General features: G+C 50.9%; 2 protein-coding genes across 2 annotated transcripts; one reads left to right on the forward strand and one right to left on the reverse strand.

The window, feature by feature from the left end:
• Window positions 1–1,403: 1,403 nt before the first annotated feature.
• On the forward strand, window positions 1,404–17,654 carry LOC124662860 (pectin acetylesterase 5-like). Its single transcript, XM_047200646.1, has 11 exons — window positions 1,404–1,730; window positions 1,813–1,942; window positions 14,135–14,214; window positions 14,311–14,400; window positions 15,586–15,710; window positions 16,165–16,225; window positions 16,343–16,393; window positions 16,492–16,569; window positions 16,661–16,766; window positions 16,876–17,021; window positions 17,359–17,654. Exons 1-11 carry the CDS (start codon window positions 1,404–1,406, stop codon window positions 17,482–17,484), a joined length of 1,320 nt encoding a protein of 439 aa, XP_047056602.1. The 3' UTR covers window positions 17,485–17,654.
• Window positions 17,655–19,106: 1,452 nt separating this feature from the next.
• On the reverse strand, window positions 19,107–21,132 carry LOC124662600 (E3 ubiquitin-protein ligase XB3-like). The gene is made up of 2 exons (XM_047200417.1): window positions 20,660–21,132; window positions 19,107–20,570 (listed from the first exon to the last, which is right to left on the reverse strand). The coding sequence occupies exons 1-2, from the start codon at window positions 20,972–20,974 to the stop codon at window positions 19,536–19,538; spliced, it is 1,350 nt and encodes a 449-aa protein (XP_047056373.1). The 5' UTR covers window positions 20,975–21,132; the 3' UTR covers window positions 19,107–19,535.
• Window positions 21,133–21,776: the final 644 nt, after the last annotated feature.

Genomic DNA, 21,776 nt, shown 5'->3' on the forward strand with positions numbered 1-21,776 from the left:
TATGCTTAGAAATGGAGAAAACTATCGCACTTACATATATCAAATTGAAACCTCAAATATTGCTAGCGAAGAGTTAACATAGGTTCGTGTTCTCACAGGAGTTATGCCAAAAGTAGAAAAGTTGACTGTTCATAATTTTGTGAAATAATTGGTTACCACATGGGGTAACACGTCACTCATGTAGGTGAAGTTGCCTTTAAAAAGAGATTTTCGCTCCACAAGCTCAAAAAACTTGTGGACAACCCATAAGAGCAAATTTAATAGTATAGTCAGCTGCTGGCTATAAGCCATGTACTACCTCCATACCGGTTTACAGGGCAATTACGCATTTCGAGAAAAAAGTTTGACTATAAATTTGATCATCCAAATATAAGATATATGTTACAAAAATTATATCATTGGATTCATATTCAAAAAAAATTTCCAATGTATAATTTTTGTAATATATATAATATATTTTATTAACCAAATTGTTAGTCAAAGTTTTTTCTCGAAAAGTGTAATTGCCCTATAATCCGGTATGGAGGGAGTACCATGTCATTTGTAGCTAACATAGAGCCAACATGTATAATATTGAGCTATAATTATGTTCTACTTTATCAATGGATGACCCACATTTCACTCTCACAAAGTGCTTAGGAGTATGTGCTAGAGCTGGCTCTTGCATGAGAGCCCACTCCTCTTTTCTCTCCTCCTCTCTCTCCTCCAACTAAGCATGAATATATTATTTTAATCCTTATAGCCAGCTGACTAGGACTTATTATACTTGCTCTAAGCTTGTAGTCTACCACAAGAAATAAATAAATAGTACTTTTGGACTCCACTACCACTATTGGTCACAAGGTTCACTTTTGACTACTTTTTCCTGGCACGTGGGGCTTAGCTTGTGGTGAGCTTTTGTAACATACTACGTAGTAGTATATACATTGTGGAGTACTTCCTTTGCCACAAATCTGCTACGTGGGTCCCAGCTTATGGTGTGGTTTGGCAAAATGGCAACATAGGCGATGCGCTTATTCAAATAGGTCTCATAATTAAGTACCTTGCTTTCAGCTTCGTATGCGAAACATAAATCACTATATATTTGTTTGTAAATATGTAGTCTCAACACAAGATTAGATTAAAAATAAAAAATAATGACAGTTCTATTAAAAAAAGTTGGAATTTTAATTTTTTTAAAAAAGTTGGAATATTAGTGCGGGTGTGCTTCGCCACGGGCGGCAATGCCGCCGCCGGCACCACCGGAGAATCCAAAGTTAACACGGCGGAAGCCATTGCTTCGCTGCTAAACAAAGGGGAAGTCGTCGCCGCCGATGCGTGCGCCCACGGCCAGATCCAGCAACCGGGGCCCCTCCACCAACCACCACTCGCTGCTTCCGTTCGCCAACACCAACCTGCCGCTCATGCCCTCCTCCGCCGCCGCGCCGGCGACGCACCGCCTGCGCCTCTGGTGGCGCCGCCTCGGCCGCCGCGGCGCCACCGCCGGGGCAGCAGCGTTCGTCGCCGCGCTCCTCGCCGCCGCCTTCTTCTTCCTGGCCCTCTCGCCCGACGCTTCCGCTCCGGCCACCTCATACCCGTCCTACGGCCACCGCCTCCCCACGCTCGTCGGCCTCACCCTCGTCGACGGCGCCAAGGACCAGGGCGCGGTGTGCCTCGACGGGACTCCGCCTGGGTACCACTGGCTGCCGGGGTTCGGGGAGGGGTCCGACAGATGGCTCCTCCACTTGGAGGTGATGAGCATGTATCTCTGCTCGATATGTGTTTGGTGTTGCGCCTCAATGGAGGTGACGACTGAAGCTTTTGGTGTTGCAGGGTGGGAGCTGGTGCAGGAATCTGACCGTGTGTGGTCAGCGCAAGAAAACTAATCTTGGTTCCTCTGACTACATGGAAAGGCGGGCTGAGTTCGTCGGCATTCTGAGCGACGACGAGTTGCAGAATCCAGGTACATTGTGCTTTTCAACATCAGCAGTGGCTCCCGAGTTTGCAGCACTGGTTCCAGTATTTCACTGTTCAGCAGTTCGCTGTATAACTGAACTCAGCAGTTTACTGCACTGGTTATCTTAGCTTGATCCTACTTTTGATCGCTTTATGATTACCCCAGTAAATATCCAATCTGAGGAACGTCATCAGTCTACTCTGAGTAACTTTCAGTCTAGTGTGGATATTACAGGCACTGCATTATGTTAGTCTGTTTGAATCTGAGGAACGTCATCGCACGGTCGTGGGCGGCGCACGGCTGGGAGAGCCTGGTTTTACTGCGTCCTTCTCGTCTGTTCGTTGCGCCGGTAGCCGCTGTTCGCCGGCCTCGGGGGCCTCGTCGACGACCTCTGCTCCCTCGTGTTCGTCGCTCACGTCGGTTATAAAGCGCAAGCGCCTCTGCTTTCGCTGTCTCTCACCCAAACACCCTGTTCGCGAGTGTCGGGACCCTGTTTGCTGCCTTGTTTGTGGCGGCTCCGGCCATCGCTCTGGCCTCCGGCGCGACCACTGCCCCAACGCCATGCCGGGGGTGCCCCTCCACGCCCCTTCCCCCGCTGCGCGCTCCCCATCCGCCACGCCGTCTCCCGCTCTTGGGGATTCCCCCACCTCTCCGCTCGACACCCCGCCTCCTCGTCGTGTCGCCGATGGCGCTGCCTTTCCTGTCACCCCGCACCCCAATGCCGTCCAGCTACCGCCGCCTCCGGGGGACCCTCCCGCCCCACCAGCCCCGCCCTCCTCTCCTGTCACGCCGCCCCCTTCCCACGGTGATCCCTCTGAGCCTCCCGACGCGGAGGATCTGGCGCCACCGGCCCACCCTGACTTCATGGATGTGTACATGCCACCGGTGAACATGGAGGACTTCGCGCACTACGGGTTCGCCTTCGTCGATCCGGAAAGCCCGAACAATGGCGCGCTGGTGCGAGGCGCTCTCCTCACCTACGTCCACCGTGGCCATGAGGCGCGCATGGCCGCCTCGGCCTATGGTGCTCACCTGATCGCCTTCCGCACACCCCAGAGCCGCCTCCGCGCTACCCTGGAAGGGCCGTTTCCGTTCCAGGAGCATACGGTGTGGTTTGAGCACCACGAGGACGCAGAGAACCGCTCACGCTTCGAGCATCGCGGGTTCGTCTCGCTGTCGCTGGTGGGCTTTCCCGTGGAGGACTGGCACCGTGGGCACATCCATTGCGCTGTCAGCGGATCCTCCAATCCTTCTCGCATCGAGGAATTCTGCCTCACCGGCGCCGAGTTCTCCGCGGTGGTGGTCCTGGGCAAGTACGATGACTACCACGCCATCCCGGACGAGCTCCATGTGAAGAGGCACGACGGTGTGATCACCTTTGTGGACGTGTTCCGCGTTCGCTGTTGGGATATTGGTGAAGCCTCTGACGACGACCCGCCACACTCGCCGCCGTACAGCGGTGGCGCCTGGGGACAGGGTGCCGGCGGTGGCGGCGGAGGAGGGGGCCCCGGCGGTGGTCCTGGTGGCCATGGGTCTAGCTCTGGTGGCGGTGGAGGTTCGTCTGCCACGGGCCCGAGCGGTGGCGCTCCCTTCGCGCCGGGCTCCCTCTCCAGGTCTGCCCGCCGACGGGGCGCCCGCCGCGCGCCAGGATCCTTCGCTGCCCTGGTGCCTGCTCGCGGCTCCGACGTCGCCCCGGCCGCTGCTGACGACGAGCTCCCATGCGACCTCGTGGACCTGCCCGGCACGACGCCATTCGCGATGATCACGCCAGGAGGCATCGCTCGCCCCGCCAAGCTGCATGTCGCTGTTTCTCCTGGCTTCTTCCACCTCCTGGTCGTGGGCCCGGCGGGCGAGCTAGGCTTCTTTCGCATCCCACGTAACTATGGGCCACGTGGGATGGATGTTGGGCCGCGAGGGCTCATGCATGTCAACCTGCTGACGGGATCGATGGGGCTGATCGCCACTGCAACGAAAATCGCTGGACGCCCCTCCGCGCTATCCACCAACGTCTTCGCTGAGGCCGTGATCACGCCGTCCCCAGGGCTCGTCCTCGCCAAGCACTTGCCGGCCTACCTCAAGGAGCGCTGCCCCATGGTCCTGCCTCCGTCTCCGCGCGTGCCTATCGGGCGGCCCCACCCGCCGTGGTCGTCGTGCCGCGGCTGCTCGCTTCGACCCGCTCCAAGAGCCTGTGGAGGAAGCTGATGGCGAAGCTGGTCCCAGGCGCAGCAGAAGGATCCGGGCTGGCGCCAAAGGCGGTTTCCAGGACACTATGACCAAGGCTGTGGCGCTCAAGGCACATAGGCTTGAAGGAGCTCCCCTTGCCGGGGAGTCCGGCGAGGCGACCATGCCATTTGTTAGACAACTGTTGGTGTATCTGTTGGGCTGTCTTCTTGTTCTCTGTTGTGGCCCATTTGGCCCAGCCCAGTCCTGACCTATATAAGGTGCTTCTATCTCTGTAACCCTAAGAAGAGAGAGTTCCTCCCTGCAGCCTCCTTCCTCAGGTTAGGCCCTCACCTCTGTCCACATGGTATCGGAGCAAGGGGCGGTGAGGGCAACGACGGGAAGGACCGCCGATCCGGAAGCCTAGTCTCGCCGTGGCTGCTAGGAGGAAGAGGAAGAGGAAGGGAGTAGGGCTGGTCGCGGTGGGCTGGGAGGAAGAGGAAGGGAGCGAGGTCGCTGCGGCGGCAAGGAGGGGAAGGCGGTGACAAGTAAGGAGACGAAGAGGCATCCCGCGGGTAAGTCCTTTGGTGGTTACGAGAGGTTAGTTTGGTGTCAAGCATGGGGGACAACGGGGATTTGGCCAAGGCTGCGGAGAAGCTGGCGGAACTTATCACTACCAAAGGAGATGGAGGAGGATCTCGTCGGAGGGGGAGCAATCGTTCCCCATACCATCATCGGTCGGAAACTTGAGCTGCCGGCGAATGAAATCAAGTTGGAAGAAGTGGCCAACTATCTCCGGTGGTCAAGGAGGGCGCCGTTGATTTTGAACTCGAAAGGGCTGGATGAACGTGTGAGTGGTGAAGGCTGCAGAACCGACGGACAAGACCGGTCCGGAATGGAAACAGTGGAATGCCATAAATTCTCCGATTGTGGCATGGTTGCTTAACTCTTTGGTTCCTAACATTGCCGCTTCGTAGAGACACTCACAAAAGCTTCGGAGGTATGGGACACCCTATCAAATCTTTATTCGGAAAGGGGAACATTATGTTGATTGCTTGAGATTGAAGATAAAGTGCATGACTTGCAACAAGGAAACAAAAGCTGTGATGGCATATGTGGCTGAGTTGCGGCATCTTTGGGGAGATTTAGATCATGTTGATCCTCCGGAACTTGCCCATGGGGAATGTGTGAGTGCCTGGCTCGCAAGGCTGGATTGAACGTCGGCGAGTCATGAAGTTCTTGAAGGGTCTTAATCAAGATTTTGAGGGGAGAAGGGCTGCTTTACTTGCATCAAACCACTACCCCTTCTCTCAAAGAAGCCATTGCGGCTATGTCCGGAGAGGAAGTGCGTCCGAATATGACGAAGGGAAGCGATTCGTCCCTCATCCAACCTTCTACACTAACGAGAGACAAGAGATGAGAGACTGCTATACTTGTGGGCGAAGGGACACTTGAAGCATCGGTGTACCTCCTTTGCTACATCCGGTAGGGGGAGAGGAGGATACACACATGGCGAGAGGAAGCTACGAGAGGAAGAGGTGATGGCGAGAGGTAGTGGACAGCCATTTGGACGAGCACCATGGAAGAGGTGGTGGACAGCACTATGGCGAGAGGTAGTGGACAGCCATATGGATATCGGTATGGCGGGGGTGGAGGACAGCGAGCACACTATATCACCCAAGGCACATATGGCGACAGCCTTCGAGTCAACTACCGAGTACCTCTCGGGGACAATCAAAGGAAGAAGGACAAAATGAAGCAACCTTTGGGAACTTTGCTCACTATGTCTACAAAGATGAAGGTAATATTGATAGAGTTTCTATAGCCACTCATAATGCTAATTCGGATTGGATTCTTGATTCCGAAGCATCCAAACATGTTACTTGGAAATATTAGTGAGTTTGACTCTTATACTCGGTATCCTTCCACACATAGAGGCACTATCCAAACGAGCAGATGGCACGACGACAATCTATAAAAGGGGAGGGGTCGGTGCAATGTACACCCAACATAAAATTGTCATCGGTTCTACATGTTCCTGCTTTTCCGAGTAAACTGCTATCTCTAAGTGCCTTGATTGATCAGCAGGACTACCGTATAATAGTTGATAGATATATGTGTTTAATTCAGGAAAGGGAGAGCAGCAAGAAGATTGGGACTGCAACCAGGCATAGAGGTCTTTGGCAAAAGGAGAGTATGGCACTAGTTCATCATTGTCGAATGGGTCACATGGCGTTTGATAAAATGTTTCGAGTTTTTCCTGATGTAATGAATGGAGTGGACAAAACCAAATTATATTGTGATGCCTGCGAATATGCTAAGCATACAAGAACCTCTTATGTTAGTAGAGGGATCAGAAGTGTATCCCCATTTGTGTTAGTGCACTCTGATGTATGGACGTGTCCTGTTGTGTCGATAAGTGGCATGAAGTACTTTGTGACTTTTATTGATTGCTATTCCGGAATGACTTGGATCTATCTTATGCGTCACAAAGATGAAGTGTTCACTTGTTTCCGAGTTTTTGTGCCTATGTGAAAAACCAATTCAATGTTCGAGTGCAAGTGATCGGAACCGATAATGGTATCGAATATATCAACAAACCTTTTGTTGCTTTCTTATCTTCGCAAGGTATACTGCACCGAGACTTCATGTCACGACACTCCTCCCAGAATGGAGTTGTCTGAGCGGAAGAATAGGCACATTCTTGAAGTGGCTCGATCTCTTATGTTTACCATGAATGTTCCAAAATTCTTATGGAGTGAGGCGAGTTATGATCGCTACATATTTGATCAACGAGAATGCCCTCAAAGATTCTAGGTATGCGATCTCCTTGCCAACTCCTTCTAAATAACAATGACTTTGTTGTACCACCCAAACTCTTTGGTCGTACATGTTTTGTAAGGGATCACGAGGCCATCCGTTGGCAAGCTAGATCATCGGGCTATCAAATGTATCTTTATTGGCTATTCCTCCGGACGTAAGGGTTACAAGTGTTGGAGTCCCACCGACGGGAGGACATTTGTAAGCATGGATGTTACGTTTCGCGAGTCGGAACCATTTTATGACGGTGAGAGTGATCTTAGTGGCTTGTTCCGGGGGCTTGACCATCTTGGTGATGCTCAAGAGGGGAGCAACGGCAAGGTGCCGATCAAGAGCGACAAGATGGTGACCAACAACAACATCAACAATTTCCTATTGTTGCGGAGATTCCTGCAATTCCTGGTACACCTACACCACCTAGACCTGTACCACCACAAAGATGGTCACGAGAATCCACTTGTGTACTCTAGAAGACAAGTACAAAGGGAACAAGTAGATGCACCGGAGGAGCAACAAGACCAGAGGCGGGGGAGCAACCCATTGGACCGGAAAATCAAGGAAGTACAAGTGTAGATTCTGCTGAGGAGAATCAACCTTAGACTGGGTCCAATAATAGCCTAGACTTGCGAATTGCAATAAGGAAAGGGATAAGAAAAGTTGGGCCCCCAAAGTGACTTGGTTATGATGACTATGACATAGGAAATTATATTTCTTACGAGGCATTGTCACCCTCTTTTCGGGCTTTTGTTGCTTCACCGCAAGCTGTATCCGTTCCTAAGGATTGGAAGGCAGCCGAGTTGGACCCGAGATGGTGCAATGCTATGATGGAAGAGTTAGAGGCCTTGAAGAAAAATAAAACATGGGAGTTAACGAGATCTCCCTAAAGGAAAGAATACGATGAGGGTCGTAAGTGGATCTATTCTCGTAAAACAAAATGCGAAGGAAAAGTGGAGAGATATAAGGCAAGACTTGTGGCAAGAGGATATAGTCGGACTTATGGCATTGACTATGATGAGACATTTGCACCAGTGGCAAAAATGAGCACCTGTCGGAATTTTGATCTCTTGTGCGACAAATTTCGGATGGCCCTTGCATCAACTTGATGTCAAAAATGCATTTCTGCATGGTGATCTTCAAGAGGAGGTGTATATGGAGATGCCACCGGGATTTGTCGGACTCGAAACTAAAGGAAAGGTATGTAGATCGAAGAAATCTCTATATGGTCTCAAACAATCTCCACGGGCCTGGTTTGACGAGGTTCGGACAAGTGGTGTGTGGCATGGGTTATGGTCAATGCAATGGAGACCATACCTTATTTTACGGACATTCGGAGCGAGAAAATCACTATCCTTGTCGTGTATGTTGATGATATTATCATCACGGGAGATGATGTTGTGGAAATCGCAAAGCCGAAAGGATGCTTGAGTCGGGCCTTTGAGGTGAAAGATTTGGGAAAACTTAGATACTTCCTTGGAATAGAAGTTGCAAGATCGTCAAAAGGGATATCACTATCTCAAAGAAAGTATACATTGGATCTCTTAGATGATATGGGCATGTCTGGGGTGCCGAGTGGCTTCAACACCTATTGACCGGAACACTAAAATCACGAGCAGAGTCCGGAGAACCCATAAACAAGGAGAAATATCAAAGACTTGTTGGGAGACTAATATACTTATGCCACACGAGACCGGATATATCATTTGCGGTAAGTGTAGTGAGTCGCTATATGCATGATCCGAGGGATGGACACCAGAAGCGACTCAAAGAATCTTGAGATACTTGAAGGGCACTCCGGGAAAAGGAGTGTTGTTTAAAAGTAATGGACACCTAAATGTAGATGGATATTGTGATGCGGATTGGGCTAGGCTGCTTAGATGATCGAAGATCCACCTCGGGGTATTGTGTTTTTGTTGGAGGAAATTTGGTGTCATGGAGAAGTAAGAAACAATCTGTTGTCTCGAAATCAACGGCCGAAGCTGAGTACGAGCTATGTCACGGGCCCGGGTGAAATGTTGTGGGTACGAAACCTTCTAAGAGAGCTGAAAATTTTAAGGCAAGGAAGCTTGAAAGTGTGGTGTGATAATATGTCCGCCATAAACATAGCAAATAACCCTGTCCGAGCATGAGCGAACTAAACATGTGGAGATAGACAGATTCTTTATTAAAGAAAAGATTGATGCGAGGATTATCTCATTGGCTTATGTGAGATCGGGACAACAAGTGGCAGACTTGTTTAACAAAGGGACTCGGGCTCAAAGGAGTGTAATCTTGCTTGTGCCAAGATGGGGATGATTGACATTTATCACCCATCTTGAGGGGAGTGTTAGACAAGCTGTTGGTGTATCTGTTGGGCTGTCTTCTTGTTCTCTGTTGTGGCCCATTTGGCCCAGCCCAGTCCTGACCTATATAAGGTGCTTCTATCTCTGTAACCCTAAGAAGAGAGAGTTCCTCCCTGCAGTCTCCTTCCTCAGGTTAGGCCCTCACCTCTGTCCACACCATTCCTGCCTGCTGAGCTGCTTCGCAGCCTGGCCCGTGGCTGCAACCTGCCTGAGGATGCGATGGGCCGCCTGGCGGCGGCCTCCCCGGTGATCGCCGACGTGGACTGATGCAGCCCGCGCGGCTGCTGCTGCCGCTTCGGGCACCCGCTTGGCGTCCGCGCCGGCCTTTTTGCTCCCCCTGTGCCCGGAGCGCTACCGCACCCCGCCCTTGTGTCTCATGCTCTGCGACTTCCCCATATGTATGCGAGTTCTGTTCGTCTAGTCTGTTTAGCCAGGCAGGTTGTAAATTAGGTGTGAGTGTGTTTCCTCCATGAGTGCTCCACGTTTGTACAATCTGTCCGTTTCGATCTGGAATGTACGTGGCTTAGGTGATGATGATAAGTGCACGGTAGTTCAGTCCTCTATCCTAGATATGTCTCCTTCAGTGCTATGTCTGCAAGAAACTAAACTGACGGCGCCTTCACGCTTCAAGCTCGGCTCGTTCCTGCCGCGCTCTCTCTCTGCCCACGAGCTCCTTGACGCCGTTGGCGCCTCGGGCGGCATCCTCACCGCCTGGGATGCCTCCCGCTGGTCCCTTGTTTCGTGCCACGCTGGCCAGTTCTGCCTCACCACAGAACTTCGGTCCACGGCTGACGATCTTCAGTTCTTCATCACCAATGTCTACGGCCCTTGCGACGGCGCCTTGCGCGATGACTTCTTCGACGAGCTCCGCGGCCTTGCGGCCGTCTGCCGTGGCCCCTGGATGATTGCGGGCGACTTCAACGTCGCGCGGTGGCCTGACGACCGCAACAACACGGCCTTCGACGCTACTCTCGCTTCCGCTTTCAATTCCGTGGTCGATGAGCTGCTGTTGCAGGAGCTTCCGCTCCTGGACCGCAGGTACACTTGGTCTAACATGCGCGACAGCCCCACCCTCGTGCGCCTGGACCGAGCCTTCATCAACCTGGAGTGGTCCGCGGTGTTATGCAACACCACCCTCGGCTCTGCGGTGCGCGCAACCTCTGACCACGTCCCGCTCGTCGTGTCAGCGACGTCGAAAATCCCTACTCCAGCTGTCTTTCGTTACGAGAAAGGCTGGGCACTCGATGCTGGGTTTTGCTCCCTGGTTGGCCATGTTTGGGGCCGCCGCTGCAACCAGCTCACTGACCCTGCTGCTCGTCTGGCCAAGAAACTCAAGTGGGTTCGGGCAGAATCAAAGAAATGGGCGCGTTCGCGGAAGAAACCCGATGAAGTCATCGCTGCTTGTCGTGCGGCCATCCAACTCCTGGATCGGCTCGAGGAGTGCCGCTGGCTATCGGCAGCAGAAGCGCTGTTGCGTTCTCTGATCAAGGAACAGCTCTCGCGTCATTTGAAGTCCAAGTCCCTCTACTGGCGCCAGCGATACTCCATCCGGTACTGCCGGCTGGGGGATGAAAACACTCGTTTTTTCCATGCGTGTGCCTCCGCTCGCCTCCGCAAAAACTCCATCCGCGTCCTCCACGACCGCGGTGCGCCTGTCTACACCCATCAACAAAAAGAAGCCGTCCTCACTGGGTACTACTCCTCGCTCATGGGCTCGCGCGTCCAGACATCCTTCGACTTCAACGTCGAGTCCATGTACACGCCCATGCCCGCATTGGCAGCGCTGGAGCTGCCTTTCTCCATTGAGGAAGCGCATGCAGCCCTCGCGCGGATGCGGACGGATGCTTCCCCCGGTCCGGACGGCTTCAGCCCTGGTTTTTTCAAGCACTTCTGGCCGGTTATCAAAGAGGACATGTCTGATCTGCTTGCATCGTTCCACTCTAGAGCCACCAACTTGCAGCCTCTCAACCAAGCATACATGGCTCTGCTACCCAAACGTGACGATGTGGTTACTGCCGATGGGTTTAGGCCGATCTCCCTGCAAGGAACAGCCGTGAAAATTCTCTGTAAGCTGCTCACTCGAAGAATCCAGCCCCTAATTCCGTCGCTGGTGTCCATTGACCAGTCCGGCTTTATCCGCGGCAGAAACATTACTGACAACTTCGCGTACGCTGCGGAACTGGTTCAATGCTGCCACAAGCGCCGTGCCCCCACGATTGTCCTAAAGCTGGATTTCCGGAAGGCATTTGATTCTGTGGACTGGGAAGCCCTTGATCGCATTCTTAGGGCGCGAGGTTTTGGCGAGTTATGGTGCGGCTGGATTCGTGCGATTTTGGAGTCGGGCCGCACCGCTGTCCCTGCGAATGGCGTTCCGGGAGGTGGTTTGATTGCAAGCGTGGGCTGCGCCGGGGCGACCCTCGTCGCCGTGCACTGTTCATCATTGTGGCCGACGTCCTCCGGCAGCTCATCGCGGGGACGCCTCCCCGCCCGGCTGCTCCACCCGCTCGTGGACGACCTGTCTTGTCCTCGTGATCCAATACGCGGACGACACCCTCCTCGCTCCTGCGCGCGGACGATGACCAAATTATCCGCGCGAAGGAGCTCCTCGACTCCTTCTCGCGTGCTACCGGTTTGCAGATAAACTTTCAGAAGTCTGCCTTTGTGCCTATCCACGTCCCCGATGGCCGCGCTACGATGCTCGCGTCCCTGATTGGATCCTAAAGCTGGATTTCCGGAAGGCATTTGATTCTGTGGACTGGGAAGCCCTTGATCGCATTCTTAGGGCGCGAGGTTTTGGCGAGTTATGGTGCGGCTGGATTCGTGCGATTTTGGAGTCGGGCCGCACCGCTGTCCTACTGAATGGCGTTCCGGGGAGGTGGTTTGATTGCAAGCGTGGGCTGCGCCAGGGCGACCCTCTGTCGCCGTACCTGTTCATCATTGTGGCTGACGTCCTCCAGCAGCTCATCGCGGGGGACGCCTCCCCCCGCCGGCTGCTCCACCCGCTCGTGGACGACCTGTCTTGTCCTGTGATCCAATACGCGGACGACACCCTCCTGCTCCTGCGCGCGGACGATGACCAAATTATCCGCGCGAAGGAGCTCCTCGACTCCTTCTCGCGTGCTACCGGTTTGCAGATAAACTTTCAGAAGTCTGCCTTTGTGCCTATCCACGTCCCCGATGGCCGCGCTACGATGCTCGCGTCCCTGATTGGATGCTCTCCTGCGGCCTTCCCTCAAACCTACCTTGGTTTACCTCTCACAGCGCGCAAGCTTTGGGTCCAGGATCTACAACATCTGGTTGTTAAGGTTGAGAAGCGGGCGCCCGGCTGGAAGAGCTCCCTCCTCAACCTTGGCTCGCGCTTGACACTCACCGACGCCGTGCTCTCGGCTCTGCCCACCTTTGCCATGAGCGTTATCCCGATGCCGGTGACGACTATTGACCACATGGACAGGCCGCGACATGGGATGCTGTGGAAGGGGAAATCTACGTGCTCGGGCGGTGACTGTCAAGTGGCCTGGCACGACGTTTGCCGCTCTCGCGCCGAGGGTGGCTTGGGAGTCCGTGACCTCCACAGTCACAATGTCAGCCTCCTCCTGAAGTTCATCCACAAACTGGTTCGTGGCGACGACACACCTTGGACGCGGTGGGTCCGTCGCTGGTATGGAGTGGGTGGCATCTCTAGCCCTCCCCTGCCGACAGACACTCCGGGCTGGCGTGGGTTCAAGCGGCTGTTCGCCACTTACCGCGGGCTCACCAACGTCAGGGTGGGCGACGGGGCGGCAACCTCGTTCTGGTTCGACAATTGGCACGCCGCGGGGCCTCTGTTCTCATGCCTTCCTGCTCTGTTGACTCACTGCACGGCCCCCGCGCTCACCGTCGCCGATGCCCTCCGTCACGCTCGCCTTGATCTCCCGCTGCAGGATCGGCTCACGGTCACGGCGCAAGGACAGCTAGACGCCCTAGAGGCGTCCCTCCGGCATGCTTCCTTGGCTGGGGAGCAAGACTCGCGCTTTCTCCCTGGAGGAGCCAAGTTCACCGCTGCGGGTGCGTACCGCATCATGCACTCCTCGGGCGTGGCCATGCCCTTGACAGACACGAACTGGGTTAACTTCGCGCCGCTAAAAGTCCGAGTGTTCTTCTGGATTGCTCGGCACGGGAACACCAGGACGCGCGCGCTCCTACATCGGCATGGGTGCCTTCCCTCCCCACGCTGCCCCTTCTGCGAGGAAGTCGAAGACCAGCTCCACCTCTTCTCCCGATGCGCACGTCTGACGCCGTTGTTCGCCGCCGTAGGAGCCCCTGCCGCAGCCGTGGCGCACGACCTGGAGGGTGTCTGCGCTGCACTTGCCAACCCGTTCCAAGCCCATGCCCCCCTTGTCCGAAATTCGGTGGTGCTCCTGCTGCTCTGGATCATTTGGAAGAGCAGGAATCGTATGGTCTTTGATGGTGTCCGGATGCGCACTCGGTGCATGGTTGCTATGCTGGTGGATCACTGCGAGCTCTGGCTTCACCGTCTGCCTCGTCGCGCCTCGCGACACTCAGTAGATGCGTGGCTGCTACAGCTGCGGGAGAATGCCATGTGTTGAGTGTGTGTTTTGTGTCTCGAGTTGGACTTCTCTTCTCACCCCTTTGTACTTCCTCCTGTACCTCCTAGCGGCCTGGCTGCTTCCATGTTGGAATAAAAAGTGAGAAAGGGACTTCAGGTGGGGGCTTTTGCCTCCCACCGTTGAGTTGTCAAAAAAAAAGTCTGTTTGAATATGCGGAATCTTTTCTTCAGTAATTATGTTTGAAGCGATCTTTCTGAAATATTTCATGCAGTGGTATCATGTAGGCACTACACTTGTATACCCGCTGAGAAATATTTCATTTTAACCTGCAGATTTTTACAATTGGAATAAAGTTAAGGTAAGGTATTGTGATGGCGCGTCATTTTCTGGAAACGTCGAAGATGAATTTCAGGTTAGCAGAACCTTCTGGAGTTTACTTGTTAGTTTCTAACTCATGCAGTTCAATTGCTCAGCAGATATCCTGAATAATCCTCTGCGATCTTTGCAGGACGGGACCAGTTTCTACTTCAGAGGACAGCGTATCTGGGAAGCAGTCATGCGTGAACTGTTATCCAAGGGTCTATCCCGTGCTAAAGAGGTAACCTTCCTACAAAATAGGTTTGATTGTTGATATCTTGATTACACAGAAGCAGGGTTTTCTAGATTTCTTGCTGTACTCCTGTTAACAGATCGGCATACTGTTCACACCTACAACTGGCCCCACCCCTCAAAGAAAAGATGAAGTTGATTATTAGTTTTAATATTTTAGGTGTGTTTTCCTTCATCATAATATTTAAGCAATGGATAGCATGGCATTTAGGTGTGTTTTCCTTCATCGTAATATTCATATCACTTCTCTATAAATTCAGCAAAGGTTATTTTTTCTTGTTTTGTTTAAAATTTCGAGTCACTATATGATATGCTTTTTGGATACAGTAATAGACTTATAGTCCATGCCATACTATTTGGTTCTGAAATTTTATTCATACTCTTGTCACCCAGTCATTTGCTTATATTAGTTCTTGTTTGCTGCAATGTCTCTGAACAAAAGCAGTGCGTAATGTTCTTGGACTCTTTATGTTCAGTCCATGAAAGAAAATAAGTTTGGAACTAGACATTGGTCTAATCGTCGGTGGCATGACAGTCTCACTACTGCTTGGCAGAAAATGTTAGATTTGTAGCCGATTCGAGATCAGTTGATAGTGGAAGAACCTGGATCGTAGCCGATTTGGGGGGAAATGTTAGATTTGCATTCTAGATAGCATGGCATTTTGGTGCATTTTCCTTCATCTTTTGTATTCATATCACTTCTCTGTAAGTTCATAAAAGGTTATTTTGCCCTGTTTTGTTTATAATCTCAAGTCAATCTATGATGTGAATTGTGGATACAGTAATAAACTGATAGTCCATGTGATACTATTTGAGTCTGAAATTTGATCCGTACTCTGTCACCCAGTCATTTGCTTATATTATTTCGTCATGTTTGCTGCAATGTCTTTGAACAAAAGCAGTGGGTACTGTTCTTGGACTCTTTTTGTTCAGTCCAAGAAAGAAAATAAGCTCGGAACTAGATGTTGGTCTCATAGGTGGTGACATGACAGTCTCACTACTTTTTTGGTAAAATTTTAGATTTGTGGCCAGATTGAGATCAGTTGATAGTCACTAGCTTTTATGATTTTAGCTTCTGACCTTTTGATTTCATTAGTTATGTTGTCTCTGTATTGTCATTAATCCTTTTTTTTTGTTGTGATACTTTATTGCTGATCATTTTCTACAATTTCAGGCTTTTCTTACGGGCTGCTCGGCTGGTGGTCTATCCACTTACATTCACTGTGATGACTTCCGTGCACTTGTACCAAAGGCGTCCACTGTTAAGTGTCTAGCCGATGGTGGTTTTTTTCTAGACGTGTATGTGCTTGATTTGATTTTCTGTTGATGCCCCTCCCTTACCATTTGCTCTAGCTTATTCACAGGCTAATTTTTTATACTTGTACATGCTGCAGTGTAGTATAAGTAGGCAACACTATCAATTGTCACACATCCAGCATTTTAAGAAGTTCATCTATATGTAAATTTACCAATGCTTGGTGATGAGATGATTTTATTCAGTGCTAGTTTTGACAGCCTAAAATGATTATATTTTGAACCACTTCTAAAAACAAGCCAAAAGAGATAATCATCTGAATCAGCACTAGTCCAATCAATTCACTGAAGATGCTTGTCATTTCTTAACACATGATCTACAGGAACCTACTGTTATATGCACATTCTAACATATTAGTTCTTCTGAGGAATCCCCGATAAACGAATCATGTGTACTGCTGGCTCTGTTTGACTGGTTCTTCCCTTTGGTTGATTACAGAAAAGACATATCTGGGAGAAGGTATATGCGCAGCTTCTATAATGACGTTGCTCGTCTCCAGGTCTCTCCCTCTCTCTACTTAAGTAGTGCTATTACCCCTCCAAGGGACCATTTTTTGTATTAACTCTTACTCATAGTTGCAAGATTCATCTTTTTTTTTCCGAATGATTCGCTGCAGGATGTGCGGAAAAACCTTATTCATTGCAGTTCAGATATGGAGCCAGGGCAGGTTATCCTTAAGTTTATTTCATGTTGCAGTTATGGCACTAGTAATCAATACTATCAAGCTGCTATGTGCTAAGTACTCCTTAATCATGTGCCTGCCAGTGCTTTTTTCCACGGGAAGTTGCAAAAGGCATCAGCACCCCAATGTTTATTCTCAATCCAGCATATGATGTTTGGCAGGTATGACTATCCTTATCTGTTGCAGACTTTTCAATGTTCTGTTTCAACGTTATTATTAACATGATAAACTTCCTGCTCTTCTATTTTCAAGGTTGAACATGTCTTGTCTCCAGAAGGGTCCGACCCTGAACGTTTGTGGGAAAATTGCAGACTGGATATTACTAAATGTGATGCAAAACAGCTTGAAACTCTCCAAGGTTATTGATAGAACAAACTCATTTATGTGCTCCTCCCTGTTTTCTCGCTAACAAGTCACTGCCATGTCATATATGCACTTCACTAGCTTAATAAGTATATAATTTGCAGGCTTCAGGAGAGAATTGCTTGATGCTATAAGTGATTTTAAGAAGAAAAAGGACTGGGGCATGTTCATTGACTCATGCTATATACACTGTCAGTCAATGAACCCCTTGACTTGGCACTCTCCATCTGCCCCTAGAATCAATAACAAGGTAGACCTGCCTCTCCAGTGGAAAGGGGTGTTTTAGTTTTCATCAGTTCGTAATATAGATTGTCCTGTGGCAACTGGCATTTCGAATATAATCCTGAACTTTGAAGATCTATTGTCTAAGAAGTTAGTATTATTTGTCGAGAGGAGATTTGGAGTTTAATGTCACAATGTTACTGTAATAACGTGAAAGGTTCTTCCGTAAGTGAGCTACATAGTATCATGGCAGGCCGGGCATATATTTCATGCAAGGAGAATTACATAACAGCCTGACAGGGAACAATATCCTTTATTTTGCGATCACTGGCATACTAACTCAGTTCAATTTCTTATCAAAACAGACCATTGCTGAATCGGTGGGAGACTGGTTCTTCAACCGGCGAGAGGTGAAGGAAATCGACTGTGAATATCCCTGCAACCCGACATGCCACAACACGGTTCTCAGTCGACCGTACAAGGAAGCGTGACGACGTTTTCGCTGTATCATTTTGGTGACTTCCAGCACACTTTGCACCTCGTGTAGTTACCAATAGGCGATAGTTGATTTTTTTTTTTCCTGAGGGAACACAGTGAGCTTGGAGCTGATTCACACATGTACTTGACCGCTGTTGAAACATACGAACGCGCATTTGCATGAGAGAAACAACAGATATCGGTATCTATAGACTTATTTGTGCTTTACAACTGATATACTGGTATCTATGTTTGACCTGACAGCGACTCAGTCTTGTCCTTGAAACAGGGGAAGAGGCTGACGAGGCAATACCTGTACTACACCTATGGAAGTATTGGTTGATGTCGTCCAGTGTCCACTTTTCTGCAGCCAAAGCCTGATATTTCTCCTTGGAACACGGTAAGCTCTTCTCCGGTCTAGGCACGGCCATTAACCACCATGTTCGGTCCCCTTGAATAATCAAACTCTATTGCCCCAACTACCATTAGTAGCAGTTGCTGTCTTGGATGATGTGGTTAATTCATAATAAAACTGCATATGATGACAGTGAGATATCATATGACCTTTTCTTCTAGACCACGAGACTATTTTTTCCTCTCTAAATGATGCTGAAATAAAACTGTAAAATTCTGGTAACATTTCAATATTGTCTGAAAAAGTCTGGTCCTAGCGGCTACTCATCTCTCCCAGCTAGGTAGAGAAGCCAAGCCGGTCGTACATAGTGCTAATTAGTACTCCAGTATGTATATGCAGGTGGGGAACGCACTAAGTTAAAAGTCAGTCTTTTCCTTAAAAAAAAAGCTAAAAGTCAGTCTTTTATCATGGACTCATTTATCATGTTTATGACCATACTTATAGCTCAATGATAGGGGTTGTAAATATCTAGTAGATGCTCTCGTCTATGAAGAGATATCTTCTGCTGATGCCATCACCATATGTGATGTGGGAATATGTACAAAGTTTCTTTGAATGCATAAATGTCAAACATATGCAACAACTTGAGTGTCCACCACTTGACTTTCTCTGCTCACTGTCACGTAGTGGCAACGAGCATACGTATGGCTCAGATATTTGTGGTTCTAGAAACTTGCTTCGGTAGATGGTCAAGCATCTCAAATTTGAAGTTCAGATTCAGTGCGATTTGGGATAGAAAGAAAGCAAGCATCTCAGATGTGCCCCTGTGCAGCCAGTTATCACCGTTCTCTTCAGCTTCAGGCTTCTGCTTCTCTTTGTAGTTTCTTCTTCTTCCTTGGTCGAATACTTGCTGGGAATAATTCGGTTGTTGAGCTTGGAATGCATTTGGCCCCCAATTTGGATCTCTCATGTCAGGACCACCCAGCCATCTTATGAGCTTCAGTCTGCTCACCAAGAAAAACAGACTACTAGTAGCAGTAGCTGAGCTTGTCAGGGTACAATTGAATCCATGCCATTGGGAACTACTACTTCGGTATATATATCATTTGCAGTATGGTACACCAGACGAGATACGGAGAACTACTAGGCAACTATGCACACATGTTGATGTTGGGTGCAGTGACAGTCGCCGACACCGTCGCATGCATCAGTCAAGTCTGGTGTGCCCATCGGCCATAAACATAAGACAAATTCTCATCTCACATGCCATTGCCATGCCTCTAGCAAACATGATAACTTTTTTTCTTAAAACAAATGGTACTCTACACTTGTTAGAATAACTCTGCTCTCTCGCTCTCTACATACACATCATACCCAATGTGACATCTAAACCATACTGTACATGATACATTCATCATGATGAACAAGCCACAAAAACAGCGCAACCCACTTGGCATTTTGAAGGTTTGCCAATGGGCTCTATAACAAAATGAATGATTATACAATGGAATGGAAACATGGCAAACCAAAAAATATATCCGTAGTGCAATTCTGCAAGAATGACAATTCAATTTCCTAACCCAACTAGTGTAAATTATACTCTCCCAGCAATATAACTTATTTTAACCTTGATTTGATGGATCACCATAGATGTTCAAAACTTTTTGGCGGCAGCTCTGCTTCAGTCTACTGCTCTGCCCTGTTCTGTTGTCACGGGAGATCATGCTCAAGCTTGTCGAGGAAGGCGCTGTCGCCGGCCAGCCTGCCGGAGCCACGGCCAATCTTGCTGGACAGAGACCCCATGGCGGATGACAGCCCTTTGAAGCTGCTGCTCCCCTCGCGGGACCTCCTCGACCGCCTCCGGCTCAGCCTTGGGGACGACACCGCCTTCTCGTCGCCGACGACCGCCGCGGCCGGTCCCTTGGCCTTGGTGTCGGCCACGACAAGCCGGGAGATGCAGCTGCGGCAGAAGGGGCACGCCGGCGGCAGCAGCGTGAGCGTGGTCGGGTTGGGCTTGCTGTGGCAGCAGAGCGCCAGCGTGCACGCCGCGCACATCTGGTGCCCGCAGTCCTGCACCTCGATGCTGCACGCCTGCTCGAAGCAGATGCTGCAGACAGCGCCGTCGTCCTCGTCGTCGTCGTCGACGTCGGAGGATTCGGACGGTGACGGCGGCGCGCCCTTGAGGAAGATCTTCTTCTCGCGCTCCCTGTTGGCCTCCGCGAGCGCGGCCTCGAGCAGCGCCCTCGCGTCGGCCTCCAGCTCGCCGATGAACTTGAGCGGGGACGGCCACACCATGGGCTCAGCCGCCGCCGGGTTGAGCAGCGCGGCGCACGCGCCGTGGCCCCGCTTCAGCGCCACCGCGTACGCGATCCGCCCCGCTGAGTCCCGCTGCACGCGGTCGGCGCCCCAGGCCAGCAGCTCCCGGACGCACCCCATGTTCCCGCCGCGCGCCGCCAGGTGCAGCGCCGTGCTCCCGGGGAAGCCGTAGGACCCCGTGGGGGCCGACACGATGGCGCCGCTCTCCAGCAGCAGGTGCACGCACTCGGGCCGGCCCTGCCTCGCCGCGAGGTGCAGCGGCGTGGCGCCGTGCTCATCCCTCACGTTCACGAACCGCGCGAAGCCCCAGGAGGCGGCCACCTGCGCGGTGCGCGCGGCGGCGAGGATGGCGCGCAGGCAGTCGGCGTGGCCGTAGTAGGCCGCGTGGTGGAGGCAGGTCCTCGCTTGCACCGAGTCGAACATCAAAATCTGGTCCAGCAAAGATTAACCAAAGTCAGACGACGGCGGGCGGATCGGTCAGATGAAAAAGGTTGCTGCTTTGAGCGCTCGGTTCTCACATTGGCGCCGGCGGCGAGGAGGGCGAGCGCGCAGTCGATGTTGCCGTGCATGGCGGCGAGCATGAGCGGCGTCTGCTTGCTACGGCTCAGCACGTCCGGCCGCACCCCGCGGGCGAGGAACATGGACACGACAGGGAGGGAGCCGTTGGCGGCTGCGACGTGGAGCGCGGTGAGGCGATCGTAGATGGTGGCGCGGCGGGCGAGCGCCGGGTCGGCGGCGAGGAGGCCCTCCAGGGCGTCAAGATCGCCTGCCTGCGCCGCCCGGAAGAAGTCGTGCTCGTCGCCGTCGCGGCTGCAGCTCAGGCCGTGCCCCATCGCCTCCGGTTCCCGGCTCCGGCCACCACCGGCGACGGCGTGGTCAGAGGTGGGTGGCGGTAGGAAGAAGACGGACGAGCTAGTCGCTCTAGTTTAGCTTGGGAATTCAGAGTGGTGGTGCCTCTTTATCGTAGCACGAGCTAGCCCTGGTGCTTGGATCTTTCTACCTTGACTTCCACATCCCACTTGGCGTTATCTCTCTCTCCTAGTTTAATCTCCCACTCTCTTGATATTTTCTTCTCCACTTTTTCTACGGTTTTGTTTTTGTTAATGACATAACTGATTGTTATTCCATTGTTCAACTTTTATTCCACCATGTAGATTCTCAGCTACTCATGTTTGTCTCTTTTCTTCCACTTGCAAGTTCTACGGATTTCTTCAAGTTCGTGTTATCACTCTTTTTTTCAGACAACTCAATGTGTAGTTTTATTTTTAAATTTCAATTTGTAATTTACTTGTACTTCATCGATAAATTTTGCAGTGAGAGTCTCTCCCACTCTTTTTCCCTGTAAATAAACCCTCACCGTGTAATTTAGCGTCGATACTCCAAGAATTAAGGTCGTGCACTATTATTCTTAAAGAGAAACTAGCAAACTTAGTAAACCTCAAATAAAACCATTTGGTTCTAAAAATATGTACACATGCACATTACAAAATACTGTGGTCGCACATTCTAAAAGTTCAACCTAGTGTAGATTAAACGTGCAAAAAAACTAAGTGCTTTTACAAATAAAAAACAAATCTTCAAGTAAAAGAATCATTTGAATATGGTGGGAGATATACAAAACTGTAGTTGTATATT

This window comes from Lolium rigidum, chromosome 6 (genome assembly GCF_022539505.1).
Source record: "Lolium rigidum isolate FL_2022 chromosome 6, APGP_CSIRO_Lrig_0.1, whole genome shotgun sequence".
Lineage (NCBI taxonomy): Eukaryota > Viridiplantae > Streptophyta > Magnoliopsida > Poales > Poaceae > Lolium > Lolium rigidum.

Excerpts from the sequence above, each read along its gene's own strand:
- LOC124662860 (XM_047200646.1), top strand. The coding sequence starts at position 1,404 with ATGCCCTCCTCCGCCGCCGCGCCGGCGACGCACCGCCTGCGCCTCTGG. Across the intron at positions 1,943-14,134 it reads CGACGAGTTGCAGAATCCAG|ATTTTTACAATTGGAATAAA; the intron begins GTACATTGTGCT and ends TTTAACCTGCAG. Across the intron at positions 17,022-17,358 it reads CCCCTAGAATCAATAACAAG|ACCATTGCTGAATCGGTGGG; the intron begins GTAGACCTGCCT and ends TTATCAAAACAG.
- LOC124662600 (XM_047200417.1), bottom strand. The coding sequence starts at position 20,974 with ATGGGGCACGGCCTGAGCTGCAGCCGCGACGGCGACGAGCACGACTTC. Across the intron at positions 20,571-20,659 it reads TCCTCGCCGCCGGCGCCAAT|ATTTTGATGTTCGACTCGGT; the intron begins GTGAGAACCGAG and ends TTGCTGGACCAG.